General features: G+C 60.0%; 2 protein-coding genes across 2 annotated transcripts; one reads left to right on the top strand and one right to left on the bottom strand.

Moving 5' to 3' along the window:
* Window positions 1–481: 481 nt before the first annotated feature.
* Window positions 482–1,369, bottom strand: BESB_014590 (uncharacterized protein; the record flags this gene model as incomplete). The annotated part of the gene is made up of 1 exon (XM_029360188.1): window positions 482–1,369. One exon carries the CDS (start codon window positions 1,367–1,369, stop codon window positions 482–484), a length of 888 nt encoding a protein of 295 aa, XP_029216855.1.
* Window positions 1,370–6,557: 5,188 nt separating this feature from the next.
* Window positions 6,558–10,363, top strand: BESB_014580 (nuclear transport factor 2 (ntf2) domain-containing protein; the record flags this gene model as incomplete). Its single annotated transcript, XM_029360187.1, has 6 exons — window positions 6,558–6,944; window positions 7,281–7,622; window positions 7,910–8,182; window positions 8,373–9,041; window positions 9,262–9,657; window positions 9,899–10,363. 6 exons carry the CDS (start codon window positions 6,558–6,560, stop codon window positions 10,361–10,363), a joined length of 2,532 nt encoding a protein of 843 aa, XP_029216854.1.
* Between the last annotated feature and the right edge of the window lie 2,357 nt (window positions 10,364–12,720).

Raw genomic sequence — 12,720 nt, 5'->3', positions numbered from 1 at the left:
GGCAGGCGACAGCGAGCGCGAAGGCGGTGGACAGCGAGACGCCTCCCTCGCCCCCGGAGCGTGGCTGTCGCAGCTCAGTCTTCGAGGGGGCCAAGGGCGGCCCAGCCTGAGAGCCAGACAGGGACCGACGCGCACCAGAGTTGGCGAAGCTGCGGTACGACGGAAACGAAGCACTGTGACGCAGGCTGAGGCTCCATCAAGCGTCGAGGCGCGCAGGCTTCCATGTTCAAGAGGGCGCATGCGTTCAGCAGCACATGAACAACGGACGTGGACAATGCATCCCACAATGCATAGCCGAAAGCGACCCACCGACTGGCGAGGAGAAACGCGTTGGATGTATTTCCGGGCAGAGAAAAACGCAGAGAGCAAAGGAGACGGCACGGTGACCAAGCAGAACAGGACGTGGCGAGGGAAGAGACGCAGCCTGGAAGCGGAGACTCACGCGGAGTAAACAAATGCAGTGCAAGCTTTAGACCAGTAATCAGTGCGCAGAGACGAGCGCAGGAGCCGCAGAACTGACGCACACAAGAGGGGGTAGGACAGCATGCGTATTTTGTCTGAGGTGGAGGGCCTCTGAGGAAGCCCATGAAGCTGCGAGAGGAGTCCACAATGCAGCCTTCCCGGCCCGCCCTTCGGCCGGCGTGCTTCGCGAAATCATCGCGGTTTCGAATCTATCCACTTGCCTGTCGTGAGCCGTATTTCGTGGCGCGGCCAACACTCCGCCGAACTGTCGGTCTTCTGGGGGCCGGTTCGCAGCGCCGCTCGCCCTTTCTGCGCCGGCAGCAGGGCCCTGCGGGTCGGTTTGTTCTGTCCCGCGCCCCGGTGGCTGTTCCCCGTCTTGTCTGGAGAGGCGAGTCGCCGCGGCGCGGGCCTGCTTCTCGGCATACCACAGAATTCTTTCCCGCGACTGTTTCCTCCTCGTAGCCATTGATTTCCGCCTCTCCTCAGCAGCTGCTGACAGAGCCTTCACTGCACGCTCGCGCTCGCGTCGGTTCGTCGCGGCCGCGTGCGGCGGGGAGGCGGACGAGCACGGGCTGGAGGCGCGGCCAGGCGGAGACTCCGCCCCCTCAGAGGCGTCTGAGTGGTGTGAGGGGTCTGCGTGCCCAGAGCGCAGATCTTTCTTCCAGGGGAAGACGAACTTCGAGAGCCTGGAGAGTCCCGCCGACGGCGACGGCGACGATCCGTCACCTCTCCGCTCCAGCTGCACGAGCCCCCCGTGGGTTGTCTCAGGGGGGTGGCCTGCGGACAGAGAGGAGACGAGGCCTCGGTGCTCAGCGGCGTGGCTCCGCCTCCCGGGCGCTCGTCGGGATCCTCTCTCGCCTCCTCGCGGCCAGCCGGCGAGCGAGACAGAGACAGAGGCCACCGCCATCGCGTGGTCCCCCGCGTTCCTACGTTCTGTGGAGACGCCGACGGCGAGGAATGCGCGGAAGACGCAGAGGAGGCGAAAGCAGCGGAACGGAAGGCCGTCGCCTGACCCCTCGTTGCCATGATGGAAAGTGAGTTTCGGCTACATCCCGCTGCGAACAGGAGGGGGGAGGCAGTACTCAGGGTGTGGCGCGGAAAGGGCTCTTTGCGCTGCAACAACCGAAGAGAACTCCCTCTGCCGCGGGCAAGAAAATTTGAACATCTCGTGTACTCAACAAACGAATCGCTAGTGCCTGCAAGACAGACGAAAGGACACCTCTTCATTCAACGGGAAACTGAACTAAAGATACGGAACTGCGGCGTTGAGCTGTGGAGGGCCTGCATGTGCGGCCCAACGTCGGTAACTGAACACTCGCCAGTGCAGGCGCACGTAAACGACGAGGTGGACACGTGCATCGCGTGTCTGTCCGCAAATCTGCTTATGCAGCCCGGTTTAGACCAATGTTCACACTGCGGAGTTCAAGGTCGGTCTGCATACAGCGGAGCATTCAAATCGCACGACGGCGAGAGCTTCATCGAGCCTTTCGAAAACGGAAGACAAGGGAGGGCGCTAAGCGGGTCTTACGAATTCAGGCCTCTTTCAAAGCCCTCGAAATGGTTAGCTGCGGAGTGAGTGTAAGGTCTCCAGTACACAGGCCGCCAGCCACCGCGGTGGGACTGGCTTGGAAGTAACCATAAAACGGGAAGGGGACGAAAATCATAGCAAGGTCATCCCTACAAGAACGCAGGCGCCCGCGCTGACGTTGGGCCGTGGCGAGACGCTGGATGGCGAGCGATTTTGCGAAAAGCAGAGAAGGACAGCAAAAGTGACTCAAGATCTCCGGCGGGACACGTACGGCTGAATCTCGCATGCATGGCAAAGACACCTCGGCGTGTTTCGAAAAACCGAGGACGAGAGAACCTCAGCTCGGCTGTGATCTTCATCCGCTGCAGATTAGGCCCAGGCACGAAGGACTCGCTGAAAGACAAGGATACTGTATTCACGTGTGATTTGCAAACAGCTAAATCAGCGAGGAAGACCTGTCTTTGCGCAACACAGAGGAGGGACGCAAAGCGTGTCTTGTCAAGGCATCACGCGCTGCCTCGCGTCGCCGCAGGCCCAACGCTCTCCCACGCAAATTCTCATTTCCTAACGCAGTGAGAGATTATTTCTGTCGTTTCTTGACGCACTTCTTCGCCTCTCATTGCGAGGGATCTACGGAGAAGGGTGCGCGGCGTGGGTTTGAGAAGGACGCGGCCTTACGTGCGGGTCGGCGCCCACGCGCGACTCTGTCTCCCAGGCCGAACCACACGCGGCACGCTCTGCCCTCTCTCTCTCTTTTGCCTGGGATGAACACGGATTCAGAGGTTAATTGCACATACAGAGAATGGGGGCATGGTGCAAGAGGTACTTCGCGTTGTCTGCCGGCCAGCGGTGTCATGCCACCGCGGCGTTGCTGTTCGCCAACCCACAGTCAGTTGAATCCAGCATGCGAGGAGGTATCGTCACGTGGGCTCGTGTCATGGGCGAGGAAGAAAGACGAGAAAGCCACTCCGGTGCACTCTGCAGAGGAGGGATCCTTTCAGGTAGCCTGTAGACGGGGACCTCAGGTCGTCCTAGAGAGCGACACAGGTGCGGAAAACGCACTGCGAAAAAAAAGCTACGCAGCGGATGCATGTCTTTAAGGAGCGGGTTCTGTGCGACGTCCTTCAATCCTTTCCGCGGCTTGCCACGGGACACAACCAGGTGGTGATGGACGCTGTCGCACCTGCCCTTTCAGCATCCACCCAAGATCCACGTGGAAACCCTTCTGGCCGCAAGTTCAGTTCAGTCACAAATTGACTCAGCCAAGCGAACGGAAGCGGAGCCGCAGATGCAGGTTGGGATTGGCAAAGCCCAAGCCAGGGGACATCCTAAGCATCAACCCAGTTGAGATGTGCCAAATTAAACGCTTTCCAAAAAACGCTCTATGTTCGCCTAAGCTTCCCATTGGGCCATAAGGCATTCACAGAAGGCGCATGCTACGGTCTGCCGCTTTCACAAACAGGGGAGATGGAGTAGTCTAGAGTCACCTGCCTCCGTGGCCTCTCTAAGCTCGCAGTTCCAAATCGATACACCGTGTTTCACGAAAAACAACCTTCACACGCTATGCCTAAGGCTCCTTAGTCGCATAGATGAATGCCGAAAACGATGCAAAACGCTTAATAGTTCCACCACATTGTACCAGTCAAGTAATTGGCGTGGAGTAGGAAAAACTACAGAGGGTCCCAGCAGCCGGGATTAAAGCCAATGCAAGGACACCTAGGCACAAGAGGGCTGACATGACGATCTTCCCGCCGAGTACGGCCTGCCAGAACCGGATGGCTTCAAAAGTTCACTTTGCTGAGCTATGCACCTGTTGCGCATCGCAATGGGATTCCTGCACCAAACTTATCAACGATCGGTACAGAAAAACGAGTCAGACCTATGCAACAAATCCTCGAGTTCTCCCTTCTGACACGCATGAGAAGCCTCGATCGACTCTCGGCGACTCTATAGGCATCACCATTTCACCAGCCTTCAGCATCAAACCCAGAAAGGCACGCAACTTTTCAGGATCCAGCTAGCTGCAACTTCAGTGGAACTAGTGTTGTCCGCAACGAAAGTAACCTTGTGCAATGCGCTTCCTCGAACGAGCAACCGGTGTAGCATCCATATATGGGGCGCAGAAGCTCATATCCGAGATATGGGAAGTTGATGGCAAAATCGAGCATTCGTGTGAACCATAGTGTCTCGTTTTCATCATTGGGGGAGTTGGTCGCTGCCAGCACTGTGGCATTCTACCGACGGAGTCGGAAAAGCCATCCTGTATGCAGCCGACTTCGGCTGAAACGAACATCAGCACTCACCGTGCGTCGTCACGTTTGTGCAGCGGCGTGGAGGCTGCTTCACTAGCCGACCCGCAAACTGAGCGTGCGGGAGGTCTTTCACGCAACTGCAGAGCAGCTGACTCGCGAAAATGCAAGTGACCAGAGGGACTCTGGGACGCTCTGCTACTCTTCTGCATCTCACATGCAGGAGAGCCTGGATGTGCGTCCAATATCAAGTCGTTCCGAAGGGAGCTAGCAATGTCCCTGCCCTTCCGTGCCCATGGAACTCTGTGCCGATGAGTTCCGTTGCATGTACAGCAACACTGAAGATGCGACGGCGTTCTGCTGTAACCTGGGCACTGTCTCTTGCTAACGCGACACGATGACTCAAAAAATTGATCTAGTCCAGGGGCGTCCGGGAGCCCAGTAAGTTTTCAAGCACGCGTTCGCTGGGAGAGTTGTGTCGAGCCGTGTAGGAGAGCGTCTGTGCAGTTCAAGGGAACTAGCGGAGGCCCGTCAAGCGGCCCGGCTTTGTGAACGAGAGGCAGGCTTCAGGTTGGCGCTCAGGCACGTATTTCTGTTTTTGGTTTTGACGGTTCCTCTGCCTGAGCCTTCGTTGCCCGAAAAGGATATCAGGGTTTCGGGCTGTTTGTGCATTCGCATTCAGTGCACACGCTCTTCACATATGATTCGCAAAATTTAACTGGCGCCAGCTGGTGTCTACAAATGGGCGATAAATCGAGCAGCTTCGGCGTCTACCGCTCGTGAACCACCGAAACGCGATTCTGGAGTGCATTGGACAAATCTACGGGCGTAAAGAAGCGCACGCCGGACTACGATCGATGATGCTCTGGAGTGCTGAAGAAGATCGCCCTGATCTGGGCGGCCCTGCCGTATTGAGAGTTCTGTGTTTGTCTTCGCGTCTCCCCTCATTTTTTGCATATCTGTGCGGTAGCGACCGACCGTCCATCTGCACGTGGTGGCTGTTCCTTTTGGCTGCGTTTTTGCTCTCAATTCCGCAGAGTGCGGCCTGCACACGGGCGTCGGCGTTGGAGAGAAGCGCTCGGTCGAAAATTTTTGACGGCGTTGTTCCAGCAGAACCAAGCGTGTTGGTGCGGCAAGCCGCAGAGGGCAGGCTTCGTTGAGGGAGGCGGACAGTCTTTGCGCTGATGTGTGGACCCCTCCACTTGCTGGGAAAGGTGGTGTGTTTGCGCCTCTGCGCCACTCTCTGTCGTAAACCCCGTCTGTTGTGCGCTGTGTGCTTGTTCTCTGCTCCCTGCTCTTTCGTCTACGCCACCCAGCAGCGCGGCGCTGGAATAAGCGCGCGCGTGCGTGCGCCTTGGGGTTTCCGTCGTTCACACGACGAGTCTAGTTTCGTCTTCTACAGTTTTTTCACGTTTGCGTCGAAGCTTCTCGTGTGTCTGCGTTTTCGGGGCGAATCCCAAGCCGGTTGTGTTTCAAGGCTCTCTGCGCGCGTGCCCTTTCCTCGGCGCCGCCTCGTCTACGCTGCATTGCGCCCGCCACACCGCGTAAGAAACGAGTTCGTCGCATAGTCTTCTTCCCGGGTTTGTCCAGGCGGAAATTCTCAGTTGAGTGCGCCTGTTTTTCCCACTGAAGCTTCTGCTACTGCGTGGTGCTCGATCTGCTGCGGTCTTAGCGAAACACGCCACGGTTTTTTCTTGCCGCGATTTGTAGAATTTGCTTGGATTCGGCTGCGAACGGGCTTCTCTGCCGTCGTTTTTTTTGCGCGCGCGTGTCCACTCACCATCCTGTGGGTTGTTGTTGCGTGTTCCTTTTGCCAAACCTAACGCGCTCGCCCTCCAGTTTTTGTAATCGTTTTTTGCGTTTCTGGCGCTCACGCATCCTTTCTTCGTGTATTTTTTTTTTCTGTCATCGGATCTTTTTGGCGTCCCACATTCGCCCGACGCCCTTTTCGCGCGGCGGAGATCCCCTGCAAGCCACCCTCCTGCCCCCGTGCTCACCTCTCTGTGCATCATATACTCGTCCCATAGTTTTGTAAGAGCGTCCTCGGCATTTTTCGTCGTCCGCTTCTTTCCTAGATTTCGCCTGTCTTCCGCCTTTCTCTTTCCTGCGGCTCTTTTCCCTGTCACGCGGTTGTCTCCGCCCGCGTCCCTCGGCCCGTATTTTTTCCGCGTTGCGCGCTCTTCATTCCGCCCCCGTTCCTCCGCCTCTCTTCTCCCACCTTGGTGATTGTTTCCGCTCGCCGCTGCGTATTTCTCCGTCAAGTGCGCGGACTGCTTTTTTTCAGCGCGTTTCTGCTGTCTCCCCGCGCACCCGCCACGATGTCTGTGTACTCGGTTCACCCTGCTGCGGCGGGTGGCGCGCCAGCCGCCTCTGGCGCAGGCTTCCACCACAGCGGACAGAATCCTGCGTTTTCTGGGCACCACTCGTACGGGGGCACTTCAGGTCTGCATCCGTCTTCCGGCGCGCGCGGCGGCAACTATGGTCAGCCCCCTCATATGCAGCAAATGCAGCTGCAGCACCTCCAGCAGCCGCCGCTCCCTCCGCCACCTCACCAGCAGTACCAGGGCTTCACGAATGCCGGAAACTACTCCCAGCAGCACACGCAGTCCGCCGTCCAGCAGCTGCCGCAGCAAGGCCACCACCCCCACGCGTACGCGCAGCCTAACGCCGCCCCCGGCGCAGCCATGTCGGGCGCCTCGGCGCTTGTAAGTGCAGCAGGCCTCCTCGCGTCTCTGCGGCGAAGAAAGCTAGCCCGACAGCCGCTCGCCGCGAGGGCGACGCGGCTTTTTGAGCGACCCGCGGTCGGCGCCGGAACGTCAGACACTCCGTGCGCCGCCTGTCGTGTGGGGGGGATCGCTGTGCTCACCTTTGGGAGTGGAGGGGGGGGAAGGCGGGGACGCGGACAGGCGGGTGTGTCACATGTGTTTAGATTGCACGTGTGGTTAGGCGGCTCGAGTGCAGTGGCGGGTTTTGTCGCCCTCTTCCGGCGTGAGTGTGGGTGCGTTTGTTTTGTTGTGCTCCATCGCGTCGTGTGTCTGCAGGCCACGCCGAGCGCGACGGCGCCGGATGCGTCGCTGTTGGCGGCTCCGCAGCAGACCTCCACGTTCCTGTTCGCCTCGCAGGGGGCCCAGGGCTCTTCGGGCGCGACGGGGCCTCTGATGATGGACGGCCAGGGCGCGGGCCCGCTCGCGGGGGCCGCGCCCCAGGTGGCGAACGGGACTCTGCCCCAGGGCTCCGACGGCGACCACGGCGCGCACCCTAGTGCCGCGAAGCCGCGCATGCTGACGCCCATGGAAGTCGCGCACTCCTTCGTTTACCAGTACTACTACATGCTCCACGACACGCCCCTGGATCTGCATCGCTTCTACGACTTCGACTCGCAGGTGCGTCGCTCGTTGGAAGCGGCGTCACCCCTCCGCGTGTGCATGACCAAGGTCAACGGGGGGTGCTGCAGGCATGCCAGTGCCCCGAGCTAAAGTACATACAAATCTCTATATATACATACATACATGTATGTATACATGGTCGTGCATGTGTGTGTGTGGGCTGGGCGTCGTTCGGTTAGAGGCTTGCCAGTGGGGAATAAGCGACCGCCTGCGTCTTTTTTTATATGGAGCGGGAAGGAGCCCCCGACGCGCGTGAGTTTTTTACTGCCTCTCCGTCTCTTCAGATGATTCGAACGACTGACCGCGACGGGACTGCACCTCACACTGCGCCGCAGCACACGGACGTGCGCGCAGTCGGTCAGCGCGAGATCTACCGCGCCTTCGAACGCGGCCGCTTCGAGAGGACTACGTGCCGCGTGCGCTTCATCGACGCGCAGGAGAACAAGGATGGCGGCATGCTGATTCTTGTCGCTGGTCGCCTGAAGCACGCCGACGAGGAACCCGAGAGGGAATTTGTTCAGACCGTCTTCCTGGCGAAGCAAAAGGCGCCGCGAAACGTAAGCGAGGAACAGAGGGCGCAGACAAGAAGGAGAAAGGGGCGGTGGGGGAAGGGCGAGGGAGGCTAGGATATGGAACGTGGCGTGTATGCGGTTGCGGCGTCGTGTGTGCGAACCCCTGGCAGCGCTGTGGCATTTTCAGCGTCTAGCGGTCATTAAAACTTTCATGCGTGCACTTTTTCTGGTGCAGGGCTGGTATGTGACGAACGAGATTTTCTGCTACCTGGACGCCGCCGTGGAGGAAGTGCAGGGAGGTGTGAAGGAGGCCGCGGTGCCCTCCTCGCCGGGTCACGAGGCTGCGGCTCCGGACCAGGCTGCGGAGGCCTTCCAGCAGGACGCCGCTGCAGAGACTCCTGAGGCGCGCGCGGCGGCGGGAACAGGCGCAGTGACCAAGGAGGCCGCCACCACCGCTCCGGCCGCCGCCGAGGCCTCTGCGGGGGGCGCCGCCGCGCTGCCTGCGAGCCCGCGAGGTGCGGCGGCCAAGACTTCTCAGCAGCAGGAGTCCGAGAAGGCTGAGGAGACGAGCAAGGGAGCCGGCGCGACCGAAGGGAAGAAGGAGGGCACGGTGGGTGAGGAGAAGGCGGCCCCTGCGACGGAGGAGAATGCGACCCCCGCAGCGGAGACGCAGGCTCAGCGCTCGCCCACGGCTCAGAAAGGCCCCCAGAGACGCCAGTGGAAGCGCGACGAGGCTGCTGTCGCGGATGCGTCGGTTGCCGACGCGAACTGGCCGCGACCTGGGGAAGTGAAGCAGCATCCGCAGAAAACCGAGGCGCAGCAACAGGCTGAGCAATGCAACTACGACCCGAAGAGCTTCGCGTTCAAGGTTGTGCACAACGCCTCTCGCAATGCAAGCGGCCCGGTAAGCGCCTCCTCCCCTCGCTCCCCCGCCCTAGGCTCTAGGGTTGCCGTTTACGTGTTCTGTTTGCTGAGTCATCATCTGCCGGCCGGCTGCTGAACTCGGGTCTTTTTCAGATGAGTTGCCTGATCAGAGGGCTCGGTGGCGTTTGTGTGTCCTCTTTGTCTGTCGCATGCGTCTTCCTCTTTATCTGATGTTCGTGTGGCTGGTGTCGTGTGTGCAGAAGGGCTTCGCGGTGCCGGCTTCGAGGTCGCCGGCAACTGCGGCGAGCAACGGGCGCGCGAGTCCCTCGCAGGAGGGCGGCCGCGCGGGCGGCTCGCGCTCGGGCTCCGCCGCGACCGCGTGGAGTGCGCAGGGCGAGCGCGGGGACGCCGCGCGAGGAGACGCACCTCCGGCGGGCGCCAAGAAGCTCGTCGTGCTGTCGGAGATGCCAGCTGAGTTCTCCGTTGACGAGCTGAAGAAGGCGGTCGCAGACCAGCTGAAGAAGTTCAACGAGGGCCAGGCCGTCGAGATCCGCAAGCCCGCCAGCGGCAGAACGCTCGGCTGGTTCATCGAGCTCGACTGCCGCCAGAGCGCAGACTACCTCATGCAGCAGGGTCTCTATGTCCGCGGGCGACAGGTGCGTCGGGCGTGGCTGTCCCGACGTGGGGTGTCTCTTCCAGACGCGCGCCTCGAAGAGGATTCGAGCGGAGGGCGCGTGGCCATGCGGCGGGGATCAGTGTGTGCCCTGTGCCTGCATGTTCAAGCGATTCGCACAGTTGCTGCAGAGGCTGATGTGTCGTCTTTCGTCGTGCCGTCCGTCTGACGGGTTCGTTTCCTCGTAAGTGGCGGCCGGTTTGTGTTCTGTACGTGTGCTTCAGATGCGCCTGGACTTTGCACGCCAGCAGGGCCCCGGCGGCGCGCGCGGCCCGGGCGGAGCCCGCGGCGGTCGCGGCGGCGGGTGGAAGGCCCCGAACGGCCGCGGAGACTTCTACGGACCCAAGGGGGGCGAGCAGGGCGCCTTCGAAGAGGACAGCCGCCACCACGGCTCGCGCTGCGCACCGCGCGGTGAAGGCGCTAACGGCAACGCCTACTCGGGCGCCGCGGCCGCGCAGAAGGAAGGCGAGGCAGGAGCGGATGGCGGGATGTGGATTGATGCGGGAAAGAAGAAAAAGGCCGCACCGCCTTCCGCAGGAGCGCAGGGCGGAGGCGCAGTCAACCAGGGCGAGCGACGCGCCGGCTCTGGCGGGGCCCGCGCTGGCGGCGGGGCTGTGAGAGCGCGAGGCGGAGGCCCGCGCCGACCTGCAGGCGGCAATGGCGAGCAGCAGGCCGGCTGGTCGAGATGAACGGCGTGGAGGAACCTCAGCGCCGCCCGACGGAGGAAAGAGGATTTTGCTTCATGGAAGGCGACTCTGAGCAGAACAGGGCCCCGCGTGTGAAGAGGACGCAGCAGCGATCGGAGCGTGGCGGCGGCAGCCTGTGCGCAGCGGAATGACCTGTTTTTTGGCGGGCGCGCAGGTCGCACAGCGAGAGCCTTGCCTGCGCTTGGAGCGCGAGGACGAAGCGGAGTTTGAAGTGAGCGACGAGGGAGGGAGATTTCAAAAGGAAATCTTCCGCAGAGATATGTCTGTGCGAATGACCTGTGTGCGTTCTTGCATTGCGTGGGTGCGGGAAGGGTGCGGAAGGAAAGACAATTGGCGAGAACAACCTCATCGTATTCAGAGGCAAGCGTGGCTCTCCATTCTTTTCTGGCCTTGCCGCCTGCATGCGCCGCGCTTCGCGTCTCCACGGGCCACCCTTCCGCACTGCTTCTCCCCCACCTTGCTGTTGAGCCGTATATCACGCGTATGTATGTGCATATGCAGAAAGCTGTAACATTTTTTTGTGTGTGCAAGTGAAAATGTATGCGTTGCGACGGTGGAGGCCAGAGGGTGCACAGAGCGTAGACACGTTGACGAAAGAAAGTCTCGTGGGAGGGAGGGGGGGGGGGGGGCAGCCTGGCGTTTCGGAGCGCGCGTGAGTGAGAGGAAAGAACGGTTGCAGAGCCGGTTTCGGGGCGGCAGAAAGCGACAAAACGGGATGCGTTGTATGTGGGCGAGTGGGGTGTCCACGGCCTGTTGGCGGACGAAAACTGCCGTGTTTTTCCTCTGCATTCACGCGTTGGTGCACGCGTACGACTAAGGGGTGTGCGTAGGCCTTTGTGTGTGTGCCTCCTTATACACTTATGTATGCTCGTGTATGAGTGTGTATGCGTATGTAGATTTGCATTTTTGAGAATCGCGCGTGCGCAGAGACCCGTAAGCTGGAGCGGCGGTGCCGGGGTAGCCGTGTGGAGAAAGACGCGTTTTTTGGTCGTGCATTTTTCAAGCGAATGTAGTGCTTTGAAAGAGACCGGAGGACGCGCGTGGATCCCGTGTCTTCTCCGAGACCAACTCGTTTAGGGGCTGTTCTCGACTCGCGCTTTCGTGGGCGTGGCGAGCCTAGTGCGGCCGGCGGGGAGGAACCGGTGGAGCATGAAGAGCGAGTGTACACTAGCAGCGAGAGGGGGGGAGGGCGGGCTACGGAGGGGACGCCGAGTATTTGTAAGAACGCATCAGCACAGCGGGGAATCGAAGACGAACAGGTCGCAGCTTCAGACCCAGTGCGAGGGTGCACGTTTCATGAGACGACAGAGAATTTGAACTGGCATAGGAATCGCTCGAAACTTGCCAGTGACCGGAGGACGAGCCCAAGGTGTGTTTGCCGTTTTTTTGTGGACCAGGATCTCGATGGGTTTCCGCGAAAGGGAAGACAAGAAAGAGCGGGACGGGGCGGCCTCTCAGAGATGCATATGCAGATGAGAGCCTGCAACATGTAAGGCGTGACAGTGAACGCACAAAAAGTGTCCTTCCATGCGTGTCGAGCACCAGCTTTTCTCGGAAAAGCTGATGAAGATGGTGCATGCATACGGGAACGGGGAATTCTGCTCGTGGAAGCAGGCGGGAGCGCAGAAGCAGTGCAGCGAGAGGGAGCTCTCAAATGACACGCGGGAAATGAGAGGTGTGAAGAGCGTATCTCTGGACTCTGGGGCTGGGGTTGTGTCGCGTAGGAACAACATCGAGAGTCGTTCTACACACGTGTGTTTGAAGTGCGTGAGAGACAGCCCAGCCCCACTTGCGTCTCCACTGCCTGACGCTGCAGCCTCGGAGGAAAGATCAAGCCAGCGGCTCATGCACGTCATGCCCAGAAACCTGTCCTCACCTGCAGTTGACTGTCTTCATAATTGACTTCCTTGAACCCGAAAATTAGCGCTCTCGGGCGGTCACTGACGCAATCAAAACCGCTGTTCCGCACATCGTAAGAGACGCACCCAGCGTCGCTCTACCGAACTGAACGAGATGCAGTCACCAGAGCGTACATCTGAAATGTTTTCGAGGAGAGTCGTATCAGATATAACCCTCGTGATTCCCCGTATCTCCCTCTCGAAGCCCAGTGCCCACCCCATGCGCTGGATACGCGACAGTCGCAGTCATCACAACAGCGATAGAATCCGCCAGTAGCTACAGAACACAGACGCAGCGGTAGACATTCTGGAGCAGCGTCACCTGGAAAAGCACTTGGTGGTCTGGAAAAACGACAGTTGACAGATCTGGATATTTATTTCCGCTTGAGGGCCGCGCCAAAGGGCTCCTGCAGATACAGCTTGCGCAGTCTCTGGCAACTC

The sequence above is a fragment of the Besnoitia besnoiti genome, chromosome IX (genome assembly GCF_002563875.1).
Source record: "Besnoitia besnoiti strain Bb-Ger1 chromosome IX, whole genome shotgun sequence".
Lineage (NCBI taxonomy): Eukaryota > Apicomplexa > Conoidasida > Eucoccidiorida > Sarcocystidae > Besnoitia > Besnoitia besnoiti.
Note: the sequence above shows the minus strand (reverse complement) of the source record. Positions and strands in the feature narration are given on the sequence as shown.